Source organism: Ischnura elegans, chromosome 9 (genome assembly GCF_921293095.1).
Source record: "Ischnura elegans chromosome 9, ioIscEleg1.1, whole genome shotgun sequence".
NCBI lineage: Eukaryota > Metazoa > Arthropoda > Insecta > Odonata > Coenagrionidae > Ischnura > Ischnura elegans.
In genome coordinates, this window is record NC_060254.1 from 24,926,002 (window position 1) to 24,940,518 (window position 14,517).

Genomic DNA, 14,517 nt, shown 5'->3' on the forward strand with positions numbered 1-14,517 from the left:
GAAAATTGGCACTGTGCCATCATCTACATCATTTCTGAGAATTAGACGATGAAATTACCCCCCACCATTTATGTAGGGTCAACTGAGGAACCCATGTAGGGGCCTCTTGTTATGTAGGGACAGATATGTAGGGTCGACTAAGAGTACGGGCCTCAGAAGAGATATGGGTATGATGGGAAGAGTGAGGGGAAGAGGTCGGGGGAGCACATTGACAAAGGCCAATTTTACGATCTGTAGTTACAGATAGGGAATCAAGAGTGTGGCTTTGGATGCTCCATCTCTCCCAATGACATTCGTCTCTCTTGTGACCACTGCCTGCCATACATTAACTCAGGAGACAACTAGCCCAGGGAAAATTATCCCCTAACTTTCTTTAAACTATTAAAATAGTGAACTGAGGTCAGGGTGTCTTATCAGAAATTTTCTCAAAATCAATGATGAAATAGTTTATAGAATATACTAGAATAGAATATACTCCCTGAAGTTTGAAATGGTTTCAAAAAGTCAGATGGATTTCCGAAACAATTACCTAAGGAGACCATTCCATAATAACTGCAGCCACTTCAGTAAAAATCAATCATGATTATAACTTTCAGCACAATGAAAATGAAACTTATTTCTTCTTAAATGAAAATACAGTTTTTTGATGCGAGGGAATCGATAAAAAATGAGCAGTAAGAGCAACCAGCATACCACACATGGACACGCGAAATTCACAACTTTCATTGGAGACAAAGTCTCAGAATTCGAAAGTTTCTAATTAAGGCTCTGACCCTGGTCTCAGAATACTAACAGCAGTGTAATTGTCAATTATTTTCCGTCATTGAATCCATTTTTAGAGATAAATCTCTGGGACTGAAGTGTTCGAGCTCTGTAGGAAGCTGAGACAATAAGAATTGGATGCATTTCTGAGATAAATTTTTAGATGAAGTCTCCACTGGACACGAAACTTTACTCTGTGACTTCCATCAAAGTGGAATACTGGAGTGTCGGTTTCCTGATGCACCGTTTTAAGTTGGAATTATTTAAATCAATCACTGCTCATCAATAAATATTTTTCAGAGGCCCTCTCTGGATCCACCACTGCTACAAGCTCAACTATTAATTATAGGAGGATGCGTTTGGTGAAATCCATACTTGGCCAGCCAAATACAGTTCAATGATGTATCAAGCAGTGTGAGTCAACCGCTTCAGACAATCCCCAGAGTGTTTTGAAGATGTTTTCAGCACCCCCTCCAAAATAACCCCCACCTTCCCCAAAAGTTAATTTCCTTAAATATCTTACAAATTAAATCCCCAAATTTTTTTTTTCGTTCATGGGGATGACTCAGCCAATAACCAAATGATTTTGAATTTAAATTTTAAATACTTAACTATTTATCACTTCCATGCCACAGAAATCTTTAAGATAACAAAGAGAGCTCGAGAATGCTTGACAGTTAAGCATTCCATAGTTCTAGAGAGGAATATCAGGATACGAGCAGAAAAAATGGGATGCCTGGTCATACCCCAGGAGGGTACAATGAATACTTCAGTAGCTCAATGCTTATCGTACAATGCTTCAAAGCATTGCAGGGAGAACAAATAAAAATGCTCAATTAATGAGGAATACACATTTTATTTCAATTCACCACAGTCAAAAACCCCAATTTTACATGAAAAATTCTTTCTCACTATGATTTATGTACATAATAGAAGTCCTCTATTGCTATTACAACAAAAAACCTTTTTTTCACAAATTGTACATGGGTATATAGATTTTTTTTTGGAGAATGGAGGGGACACAATAACAGAAAAATGGGTAAGGCAGTAAAACATGAAAAAATATGCAACATATCACTTAATAATAAACAAATATGTTAATTACCTTGCTGTGATTATTCGGCTCTCTTTACAAAAAATAATAAACATTAAAATGTCCCACATCTCCCTCTCTTAATATATTTTTTTTACAGTTTGCTCTTGGAAGAAAGAAAAAGTTTCAAACAAATTGGTCACTTCCGAGCTTTCGCTTTACCACTAATTCCCCTCCTCACTTATGTACACCATCTCACAGTTCATCGGCGGTACATCTCTTTGTTCACCATTCTTTTCATTTCAAACAATGCTATGGTCCCCAACGGATATCATAAAAAAGCATGATCTTTCTGATTAAGAGGGAAACCTGGGCCAGATGCAGTTGAGTTCAAGTTTGCAATATACCATCACTCAATAACATTGAAAACTCTCTTTCAACAAAAGCAAGAAACCAAAGTATAAAAAGCTGAAAAGGAATTCAGCCTAATATCAACACCCATTTTAGTCAATTTCTTTGAAAAGTAAGTAAATCATGCCATTTTTAATACTAACTTATATTTATATGTGTTGGCATAGGGACTAGACAACTGTGCAGCAGACTGATGACTCTTACAATATTTTTGCCTTTTTGATGGAGAATTAATTTTTTTACAACTAACATATACATAAAAAACTTTCATTAAGACAAACTTTCAAGTGACTGACATTACCTCCCTTCTAAATCAAAGGCACTATCAATTGTCATTCGAATGTATTACTCTTCAAGAGAAAAATGGTATGTACTTTTAAAATGGACTCTTAGTTTTGTTAACTTTTGGAATGTATGTTGTACATGATTCATAGTACAGTGTTTTTATATACAAATGGTCTGCTTTAAAGGTAGATCATTAGTGACCTCTAGAACGCTTTTGTAGACAATAACTAAGGACACATGCGTCTTCCATTTTTTTGTAGATTAATGGAATAGTAAATATTAGAAAATATGAACACTGTGTTGTTACAATAAAAGTATGGATGCGAGTCACCAGTCTGTAGACACCATGAAAATAATAAAAAATTATTAGGTCAGGCTAAGCCAGAACAATTGGAAATATATTCTTTCCTTTTTAAAGCATGGAATGTACACAAAATTAAACAGGAAAAAAAAACAATCATAAATACACAAGCTTCAATTCAGTCCCTTCAAGGTCCATCCACAAAATGTTCTACTATTAAGGAATAAACAAGCTTTGCCACAAAGCAACAGATAATATTTTCCATTAAAAATTGTAGATGGGAAAATAGGAAACAAAAGAGAAGCAGCACACACGCAATACTTCACCAGAAGCAAACTCACACAGCCTGCTCAAAACAACAATGATGATGTGAAACGCAGAAAAAATCCATGCACTGATACAATAATAAACAATTAACCAGGGACAGAAATTATGATACACGTGAAAGTGCACCAAAAACAATGGCAAGAATGAACATAAATTAAATCACTCTAACCCAAGGGAGAAAATAAACAATTTTCTAAGCACTTACAAACTTCAAGGGGAAAAAGATTTTGATTGTCTATTTCTCCGTCATAAACAAGGTTTCAAAAAATTGTTTATAGCTACCCACATGATCACAACCACAGTTCAAGAGAGACACTATATATACATCACCAGCCTCTTTACCAAATACAGGTCAAGTCTTGTAAAAAATAAACAATGCTTCAGAAATAGCAATAATAATCTCATATCAATCGTACATTCCATAAACACTGAGCACAAAAGAAAAATTATTGCTTAACACGATAAGATGGTTTTAGAACTACACAAAGCTGTGAACAAATATAACCATCTCGCTTCCATCTAGTATAAATCTCCTAAGTCACTGTGATATAACTTGATCTTAAATACTCAACCTTGTCAGAAAATCCTAAACAATATTTAGGTAATTCATTATTATTGAAAAGCACATCATCCAATGTGGACTACAGTCATTTATACATTTCCAGCATCAGAATAAATTACCTAACTCAAAAATAAATAATTTTTATGTTAAGATAAAAAAACAGTGCGAAAATATTGGACGAGAAATTCCTTTTCTTAGTTAAAATGAAAATCTAGGAAAATAAAAAAATACGGAGTATACATTTCTCTAACTAAATGTTCCACCGAGAAAAAAAGTATTACCTAAGACAAAAAATATTGCTGATGGGATAGGATTGACCTATATCATGACTGATTATGATGCTGTCACACAGATGTCATTGTACATATATTTCAAAATGATTTTTTTTGACAAGGGCATGCCCATTGACGAATTGGTGGGGTACTATATCAAATAAAGTGAGAGTAAAATTTTTAAAAATATACGTGCATAACTATTTACACACGGATGAATATTCATCGTCCACTCATTCAAAAAGCCAAGCACCAGGTATAATCACGTTCATCAGCCACCAGGGAACACGCAAGCTAGGATGGGAATGGACAAAGGGACAGCATTGGAAGATATTTTCAGATTAGGGAATTAGCTGTTATGCCATTTACGTCACTGGAATATCCCACCTTGGTTTAACTATAAGAGTTGGTTCCCACAATATCTTCCATACATCTATTACTTAGTGGACTCACGCTCCATTTAATGGGTTTCACACTCAATTTTAACATTAATGTTCACTTCCCAACGAGTACAGAGACAATAAGCATCTAGAATTGCATAAGCATTTAGGAGAGAAATTGGCTTTATTAAGAGGAATTTCCATGACTTCTCTGTAGTTAAAATTTTGATGACCCTCCAAATTTTACCTGCCTATATATTTTACATCAATGTAACTGATATAAATTGAGAAAAGATAATTATTGAATAGAAATTGTGAACAACAAAAAAGATATCCATTCATTAGATACCCCATAGATTTACAAAGTGTTGCCACTCAATATCAAATGATCTTAAATTTTCCATAAGCTAAGAGAAAACTACTGTCAGAGAGAATAAGTTATACATTTTCTCATTGAAAAGGTATTTAACCCTAGATTATAACTCATTAGTGATGATAATAAAGCCGTGACAATTTAGCAATTGGAACAAGAGGAAATACGCTTAGAAAGGATGTATAACAGGATGTAACACGCAAGATAAAATATGAATGCAATGACATTTACAGTTTCCTTCAAAAAATATTGTGGCCAATGAATAAAATACGGAGTCATTCATGTTATTGAAATATTATTACCTAAGTCATGGAAATGTTACAAAAACATTGTGATTGAGTTTTTTTTTCAGAAATGCCACACTATACTACACACAATAAGGCACTGTCTTCTCCAGACTGAATAGATATACATTCACAGATTTATGGGACAAAGAGTAAAACCTCATAGATAAAGTTCTTTGTACTTCTTTGCACACAGAGAGCAGTAAAATGTGAATCATGACTGTACCCATTTGATTTTATGTAATACATGACGTCAGTAAACAGCTAGGGGTCAAGTTTACAAAAATGCTGATTTACCAAGCAGAGGGAATCACATGCAGGAAGAAACACTGGCGTGATGGATATACTTTTACAGGAGGAAGATTCATTGAGCAAGATTCTATAGAGTAAATTATTCTATGCTAATTCAGAAATGTTAATGCTAATCTCTTAAGCTAATCTTTCAAATCGGTCCAAGATGGTGTTCCCAAGCCCCATCATATATTATTTACGATGAAAAAATAGCAGAGGCTGTTCTTTTGGGCAACACATGGAAGAATGAGGCCCTAACAGCAACTTCGTCACACTCAAGAGAGCCTAACACACTACCAGTCCTAGGAATTAGGTATGTACTCAATTTTTCAGCTAGGGGTGGGTCAGTTCAGCTCCTCGTTTCTTGGTTCAACAGATTATAGAAATTCAGAACCAAAATCAGAACCGCAGCCAAAAAGAATCTGAACAGAAATCATTTTCACAAAACCTAGTTAGAAAACTTTCCTGAACATAATGTACTTTAGATATATTTTAAATCAGATGATATTATGGAACCAATCACTTGTAAAATAACTTGATTATTTTAGGTTGTTTTCACAATTTCTAGAAATAACAATTAATATTTTTTTTTAAATTAAGCAATCAAAATGAAACGCTCAAGTAAGAACCAAGTACTCAGAACTGAGAACTGGGTCTTAGAGCAGATGCCTGGAATCTTATTGCAATTGGAACTGATACTGGAAAAGTGGAACCAAGACATTCTTATATTCTACCTAGTTTTGAGAAGGTATACGAAGAACATAACCTGTTAAACAAGACTGGCATCACAAAACAAGCACCTTGCACTGAAGTCAAGACCATAAATACTTCTCAATCTAGTAAAATATATGTTTTCACGACAAAGGAAGCACCGTTATGTATGTTAAAAAGAGCTCAATAAATTTAGAAGCCCTAACTCTACATACTTAAATTTAACATAATGAATTGTAATAAGAAGCTATCAACTTCATTCTTTACTCTGTGCACATTCTAGGAAACGAACCATGCTTTCACTTTAAAACCAAGGCAGGTACTTAAATTTGGATAAGGAATTTTTTTGTTAAAACGCTTACGCGAAGTTCAAAACGCTCGAAGATGAATTATGGAAGATGATTGCATTTTAATGCATAAGTATAATTTTACATCTTTAACTATAGACAGATCTATTGTGCTGTATCAAACACAACCATTCTTCAGTGACATGGGCAGTCTTGAATAATTTGTAGCATTGATATGATATCCTTGTTCAAAATAGTACACAGCTTCAATGAGCAATGGGAATATGCAATGAGCAAATACATTATTTGGTGTAATATACCAAACCCGATTTGATGGGAAAAATGAATATGGTTGATATTGATAAGGCTGAATGGATAAGACTGGATTCAGTCACGACATCAACTTTAACAAACACATTTGATTTTTTATACACTATGTTATGGATAGACTTGGTTTTCTCTTGAAAAGCATGCAGAATCCTTAAGCATATTTTATCTATGCTACAGCATTAAAATTGAAGATACTAAAATTTGGGAAATTAAATGCCATAAAATTAAAAAGGTAAAAATACATCTCTGAGTTGGCTAAGATTTTGAGGATTGAAGAATGTTCCCATGGTAATAATTAGCAATCACCAATGATTTTTCTTGGAGCAAAACCTTTCACTAAGCATATAACTTGAAATAGGTACTTTGCTTTAAAAATACAAATTAGCATTTGCTGTTCTAAGATGGAGGTGATAGCACAATAAAATGCTCACAGTCAACAAAGACCTTCGCTCCAAAACATGCACCTAAAAATGGGAGTCAGACTATTGATTGTCTACGGCATAATATGTATTCATTCAATAATATGAAATTTTATGTCTAGGATTCAATAGCTTCACAAGTATAGAGAAATTAGTGCACAAATTTAACAGGTGGCAACAAGGGATAGGATTTTATCAACAAATCCAATGCAGGATTTCTTGTATTGAGCAAAGAATGAATGATATGAGAGTCCTATACAGTTTGAGTAGGGATACGGCATATCCATGAGGCTAAGCATTCAGAAAAATTTCCAAGAAGACTTTTCTATTTGTCCATAAAAATCATGTCCCTGAAGTATAACATTTAGGTACTTCAAAACCCATTGTTTCCCACTTTCAAAAACAGCATTTTAGGCTGGCCAACTTTAACAGTTTGTGTTGAGATGCGGCATTACCCTGATGAGTGGGGCCAACAAATTAGCTCTGCATGATACACAGCTAAAAACAGGCGTGTATAAATGTATGACCACACAACATTATGAAGATCAAATGATAAAGGTCATGGGAAATGGATCAATAAACCTTTTATAACACGTCCCATTGACACACATGTTCCCTTTGACCAAAATCCATCTTCATGAGGAAGAATACGATGAGAACTGGTTAGATCCTTCTGAGTAGGCAACAATATCACTCAATACACATATGGAAGGTGTGAAATAATGCATAGATTTGTGAGATGTAATCTAGGTACCAAGGCCTCAAATGAGGCCAACCATTCATTGCCCCTTCCTGAATGATAAAGCAACGTTCAAACATTAAGTATTAATCATTGGGGGGCAATTCTCTCTCCATTAACAAAATTAGCTACTTCTTACCAGAGCATAAGTTTTATTCCTTTCTGCATTTCTTGCAGAATGATTAAAACAGCACAGTAAATCCTTTTTGCCAAGGAAATATACAGCTGATAAAACACCACTGAAGTCTAAATCATCTCTTCTCTTATATCCACCAATGTCCTGTTTAGATTCTCCCATGAGCAGAGAAGACATTGACACTTGGCCTCTGTTTGGAAACCAGTCCTCCAAACTTAACTGAAGAACAAGGATTAAGTTTAACATCCTTCCTTCAAACACTTCTGCCAGCTAGCTTCTTAACAGTCAAATGGCAAAATGCCCATCAGTCACGTCACCAATTTTATCATTTCTCCCCCTCATTTAAACACTATCTTGAAGCAGAAGATTTTGCTCAGTTTTTTTAAAAGAAATGCTTCAATATCAGCATGGTGAATGTACGTACTTACATTCATGGGAAAGCAGCAGTCTGCTAATAAAGCACCATTTGGGACTCAGTGATCCGTTTGAGCACATGACAATCCACTCGAAAAAGCGTCATTGTGATGGCAAACAGATGAACAAAGCTGTGAGGAATTTGCCAAGAAAAGGAGCAAATACATTCACATTTTGTGGTCTTCTTTGTTCTTTACCAAAGACTAGGTCCAACCACACACACACACACCTTGGCATTTCAAGTGTTCAACATAGTAAAATAGTTCCAATCGCAAGCACCCATACATGCACTATGTTGCAAAGTCCACCCTGTCCCATGACGCCATCCTCAACTCTGCATCATCAAACAAATCGAATGGGTCGTGACTGTGTGACAGGAGTGGGTCGTATTGTGGGGGTTGCTGGAGGGACTGGTGGTGAAAAGGAGAAGTGCCCCCTCCACTTTGCGCAGTCGACGACGGGGCTATCAGGGAATCGAGCCAGTCCGACACATCCAGGTCCATTGGCATCTCTGACAACTCCCCCCCACCACCTCCTGGCCCCACAACTGCCTCCATGTCCACGTCCTCGTCGCGAGGCATCGAATTGTGCATTGTGGGCTCGTGGATGTGGTCCATCCCCCTGTTTTCTGGGGTCACCGGGGAAACGGGTCCCATGTCTACGTGGGAGATGGGCGGGGGATGGGAGGGGCCCGTCAGGAGGTCAAACTCCATGACGTCCAGCGCCTCAAGGTTGAGGCCGAGCTCGTCTGCTGCATTCTGCAGCGGCATGAGCTCAGAGTGGTCGTCGTGGTGGGCCGTGGTACTCTCCTGCGACGCCACACGGTGCAGGGGTGTGGGGGAAGTGTCGGCACCGAGCACAAAGTCAAAGGGGTGGAACATGTGCGAGTCTGACGAGGAGGACATGTGTTTGTCAGAGGACATGTCCTCGCTCTTCACTTCGGGGAGCACGAGTTGGTCGAACGACGGCTGGGCCATCGGCGACTGTTGCTGCACCATGGAGACGGCCGTGGCAGGGGAGGAGCTGGGATTGGTGGACACAGCAGTGGTCGAGGGGGTGAAGATGAGGCCTTGGGGGAGGGAGCGACCTGGGGTCGTGGGCGTTGGGGGGTCATTCACTGCACTGGGGGGAAGCTCTGCAATGGATAAAATAGACACAATCAAGACAACTCCATTAAGTACTTCAAGAGGACACAGAAAAAGCAATTGGGACAGAAAAGAGAAAAAAGGAGAGATGGAGCAATAATTCAAGGATTAGCATAACCTAAAGACGAGAGATTCGGACACTGGCCATGCGACTTCAGCATACTAGCGGCGGGGACTTCATTTTTAGATGTTTGTATGATGAAGATACAGCACTGACAGAATAGAAAGAGTCAGTTCATGGCGAAAGATGCACTGTTAACAATCTCGGTGATCCCAATGATGCAATTAAAAGTAAGTGTAAAGCCTTCAGGGTACATTGGAAAGAGCAATTGGGTTAAGAGTCACCTCCAAACACTGAATGTTAATGTAACATTTTACATTCCCTTGAGGCAAGTCCGGGGGAAAAGCAATTTTGAATAGCTGTCATAGGTTGTAATACATAATGAGATACACAAGAATTCAGTAAAATAACTTGCAAAGGTATGCTTAATCAATAACTATCTATATTATGCAATCCAATGGTTGTCAACTTTTATCACAAACCTATTGCTTGTTAAGATAATAAATGGAAAATCTTTATTTTATAGTCAAGCAAAAAAAGTAAAAACTATTTCATCACAGATTTCTTGATCTTTTTCATCGCTGCAAGATATCTGATTTAATTATTTTTGTGCCAATGTAATCCAAATGTGTATAAGCTATTCACAATAAATTTCTTACCAACCAAGCAACTCCACACACTGTCATTGCAAGAGATGTATATATTTTCCATTAAAAATAAACCTCAGATAATGAAAATTAAGAAGTGGCACGACAAATATTTTAAATTAAGGGAATGAGCACTAATGCAGGGAATAAACTTACCGCCATTTTTAATGAGTATCTCGAGGAGATCATCCACAATCTGGCTTTTAACACTTTTCCCACTGGAGTTCCGTGAGCTTGAGGAATCTTGAGAGTTTCCTGCGTCAGTATTTGAGTTATCTAAGCCAGGCTCCTGAAATTTAATCCATATTTAATTAACTTCACAAATTAATTTACACTTAATGGATAGTTTGACCTGACACTGCTGCTATTGAACATATCAGCAACAGTATTAGACCAATCACTGTACATATTTCTTAGGTAACATATTAGAAAGAGAAGAACAAATCAGATAGTTACATTAAGAAGACACTGCAAAAATTCAATATGTATGAAGAGCTGATAATTTTGGCTCTTTAAACGGTTACCTCATAGTTAGAAGAATTGTACAAATGAGATGCATGCCTAGCAACCCCTTTTATTTGCAGGCATTTTTGCAAGAAATAGTAGGAAACTTACAAAAATATGACTTACTGGAAATGGTAAGTTTTCAGATAAAAAATTAGCTATCCTAGAATTACTATCCCACTGACCATAAAGAGAAACAATCATAACTTGAGGATTAACAATATCTTCATATTTATGAATTGAAAAAGAAAATGAAAATATGAAATTATATTTATGAATTTATAAATGAATTGATTAAAGTATATGTACATTGAAAAATATTAACACTAGATTTATTTGTGGTAGATGCATTTCATTGTACACTGCAACATTCTCAAGTACCTTGTGTTTAACGAAGTTCGTCCTTGAATAGGTTTTGAATGACACTCCTATCTTTATTACAGTAAAAATGTTAGTGACTCCAATCCCTACTTCAATGCAAGGAGAATGAAAGTAACTCATAAAAAGCTACTCACCAGCTTTATCTTTAGAGACTTGGTGGCTTCCTCATACTGTGGCGGATGTTTGGTAATTAGGAACTGCTGAGGAGATGGCGAGGATGAGTGGGATGGGGATGGGGGAGACTCCGGCTTGAGCATCCCGACAGGTGAAAGCTCCAAGCCAATCGCGTCGCCAATACCACCACTTCCCTCCACCCCGTCAGTCCCCTTTTGGCCCTCTTCCGCAGTGGGCAGCAACGTCACCGGCTGGATGTGTTGCTGCTGTTGCCCTTGCTGGCCAGTCAGCAGAGGCAGCCTCTGTGATACCTTGGTCGATCCAAATGTAGTGCCAAAAAAGTTGGGCAAGGAAGCAGTCCTGTGGTGACATCAAACACATTGATAGCGATTAGGATAAGGATGTTTCTGATACTCTCTTTTACGAGATGATTAGTCTATGTTAAAATATTCTCCCACTGACTATTCATAAGATAGAAAAGCAAATTTGCGACATAAAAAATACAAAATACTAAGGCTGTGCAGCACCAATAATCAAGCTAACTAAATCGGAGATCGCACTTCTTTGTTACCCACTCAACTAAAAATCACGTCAACTTGATTTTTGGTGCTTTTGGAATAGAATGTAAATCAGTTATTACCTATGATGCCCCACAACACCATTTGGCGTGGTTCCTGTGGTTTTTTGGCCAATAGCAGTCAATGGCTCCGTCTTGACAGTCTTATTTAATAGATTGAGCTGGTTTAGCACCACCTTCTGCTGATGACTATTGGCCCCCTTCTTCAAACTATTGTTATTATTGCTGTTGTTGTTATTATTATTGTTGCTACTGTTGTTGGAATTTGTCGAAGCATTGTTGTTGTTCGATGCAGATGTGGCAGAATTCTGCTGCTGCAGGAAGGCAGCCAAACTAGCCCTGGCACTCTGCGTAGCCTGCTGCTGTTGCGGCTGAGCTTCCTGCACTTGCTGCCCAGGCTGCTTTGTTGCTGATGCCTGTTTCTGCTTCTGCTGCTGGAGCTGTAGCTGCAATTTCTTCTGCCTGAGCTGCATATCCTGCAGTTGCTGCAGCTGAATTTGCAAATTTTGTTGCTGAATTTTGTTTTGAATATGCTGCTGAAGAACCAATCGGTGGGTGGGTTTCACCTCCCCAGTGGTGTTTGATGCTGGCGCTGCATTGGAGAAAATTGGAAAAAAAATATTGCAAAAGATAATTCAAAATAATAACAAACACCCAATCTGGGTAACAACACACACAAAAACTCAAGTGGAACTCAACAACACAATTTAGATCACTGGTGGTCCTTGCCACCTTGCTCAGCGTCGCAAGTAAAAATAAGATGGATGCTTATTCCTATCTCCATGGAAGGCAACAAGGAATACGCAATCATTTTAAGCATTCATTTTATGCATAGGCTTTTACCCCACCTTAGTGTAGTGATCTTTTTACGAGGCCTCATGGAGAAAATAAAGAATATTTTTAAATAATAACATTTAAGATAAAATAGCAAATTACTTGAAATGTGCTAGCAGAAATAGGAAGTGTATGTTAAAATCATTCGCTTACAAAAAAATCTTTAGCGATGATTTAAGATGTAGATAGACATGTACCTGTGCTTCCAGATCTAGGCTGTGTTTGCGAGGCAGCCTGCTGCTGAGACGCAAGCTGTTGCTGCAATAACTGCTGTTGCCGTTCACACTGAAGCTGAAACTGAGAACGCAACAATTCCCTCTGCAACTCCTTTATCTTCTTCTGCTGCTGAGCTATTATGTCATTGCCTAGCAAAAGAAGAAAGTGAATTTAGTTTAATAAGATTAATGAGCCAATGAGGACTATTCTAATAAAATTATGACAAAATATATAGACTCTTAGCATTTCATGACACCAAGATGAAATGACTATTTGATTCACTTGAATATCTATATGACAAACAATTAATTAATTTAAATTATGACAGTTTAAATAGAAGAGATAGAAGAATAATTATTCACTGAATAAAATTCAATGAAACTAATTTTGCAATACAGTCGAGGACCTCAAATCTGAAATCCAGAAACCCGGAAAACCAGAAATCCAGAATATTTGAAAATTCCTCTGCCTAGTGTTTTGACTTGCCTCCCCGTGGCACCACTCTCCAAGCCTTGTTCTGGGATGAGTAGGAATTTAGCACATGCTATGGACATACGCTAAGAACCTTGTGAGGGACACATAAGGATATCAAATATCAAGTACAAGAGCCTGAGCACACGTATAAATTAATTAATTTACTAAATATACTATGAAGACTAGAAGTCCAGAAAAACCAGAAATCCAGAAGCCCTTCGGTCCCAAGCTTTCTGGATTTGAGGTCCTCAACTGTATTATAAAAAAGAGTTGTCATCATGACTAAATGGGCATGGTATTAATTATTCAGTTGATGGCAGCCCTTATTAGCATTAAATAGCATCCCTGCAGTAAAGACCAATATCTGAGAGGAAAAGCACCCGACTCACCGATGATGATGTTGTTCTCTGGTTGCACCACTGTTGGGGTGGAGGATGACACGACGTTCTGGCCCAGTTGCTGTGGGGGTGGCGGCAAGGGTGGCGGGGGTGGGGGAGGTCGCAGTGGGGGAGAGGCGGACGACGCAGGTGGAGGCGAGGGGGCCTGCTTTGTCCCTGGGGGCGGGGAGGGAGCAGAGGCGGGTGGAGAGGCCGCTGCAGCCGGAGGAGCAAGGATCACGACAACGGCCGCCTCCGGGTCCACTTCCATCTCCGAGGCTGGGGAGAAGACTTGCAGTGTCATGGCCGCTGATGGAGCGTTCGACTTGCTCTGAATGAACAACGGCGATGGGGGGGATGAAGATGAAGAGGAGAGAGCGTCCATGGAAGCGCCACTGGGAGACACGACAGGCGAGTCCATTGCCAGAGCTACAGGAAAAAACAAAAGGAGAGCTATTAACACTTTTGCCCCCATTGAAGTTGAAAAAATAAAAATTCATTGACACAAATTCAAATGAATATGTATGTGTGACTCGATGATTTACATTTTACAATTTGAGTGTTTTTACTTATTTCTGTGGCACCTAATATGTACCAACGTATGGCTAGAAACAGCCCTTTATCATTTTTAATTTTTAAAATTTTCAATACAGCACGTAAAAATCCCAAAACTGTAAGTTAAACTATTAGAAAACATAATGTATAAAAATATCACTCTTTGATTGACAAGAATATGTATTGGTTTTCCATAAAAAATCATATAAAAGAGAAAGATTTGAGTTACACCACTAACAATATTTTATCACAATGCAAAGGATTGGAGCATACAAATAAAGTTGAAATATTTTCAGTTTTTAGATTTCAAATACT

At 37.8% G+C, this 14,517-nt stretch overlaps 1 protein-coding gene across 5 annotated transcripts in view; it reads right to left on the minus strand.

Moving 5' to 3' along the window:
* Positions 1-1,598: 1,598 nt before the first annotated feature.
* Positions 1,599-14,517, minus strand: part of LOC124166109 (myocardin-related transcription factor B-like) — a 298,259-nt gene continuing 285,340 nt past the window's right edge. For all 5 annotated transcript variants that reach the window (XM_046543755.1, XM_046543753.1, XM_046543756.1 and 2 more), the window contains 6 exons: positions 13,660-14,076; positions 12,778-12,945; positions 11,810-12,338; positions 11,190-11,529; positions 10,327-10,459; positions 1,599-9,452 (listed from right to left, as the gene is read on the minus strand). In XM_046543755.1, coding sequence (XP_046399711.1) covers positions 8,608-9,452; positions 10,327-10,459; positions 11,190-11,529; positions 11,810-12,338; positions 12,778-12,945; positions 13,660-14,076 — 2,432 coding nt within the window. In that variant the 3' untranslated portion in view covers positions 1,599-8,607. The remainder of the gene's footprint in view (positions 9,453-10,326; positions 10,460-11,189; positions 11,530-11,809; positions 12,339-12,777; positions 12,946-13,659; positions 14,077-14,517) is intronic.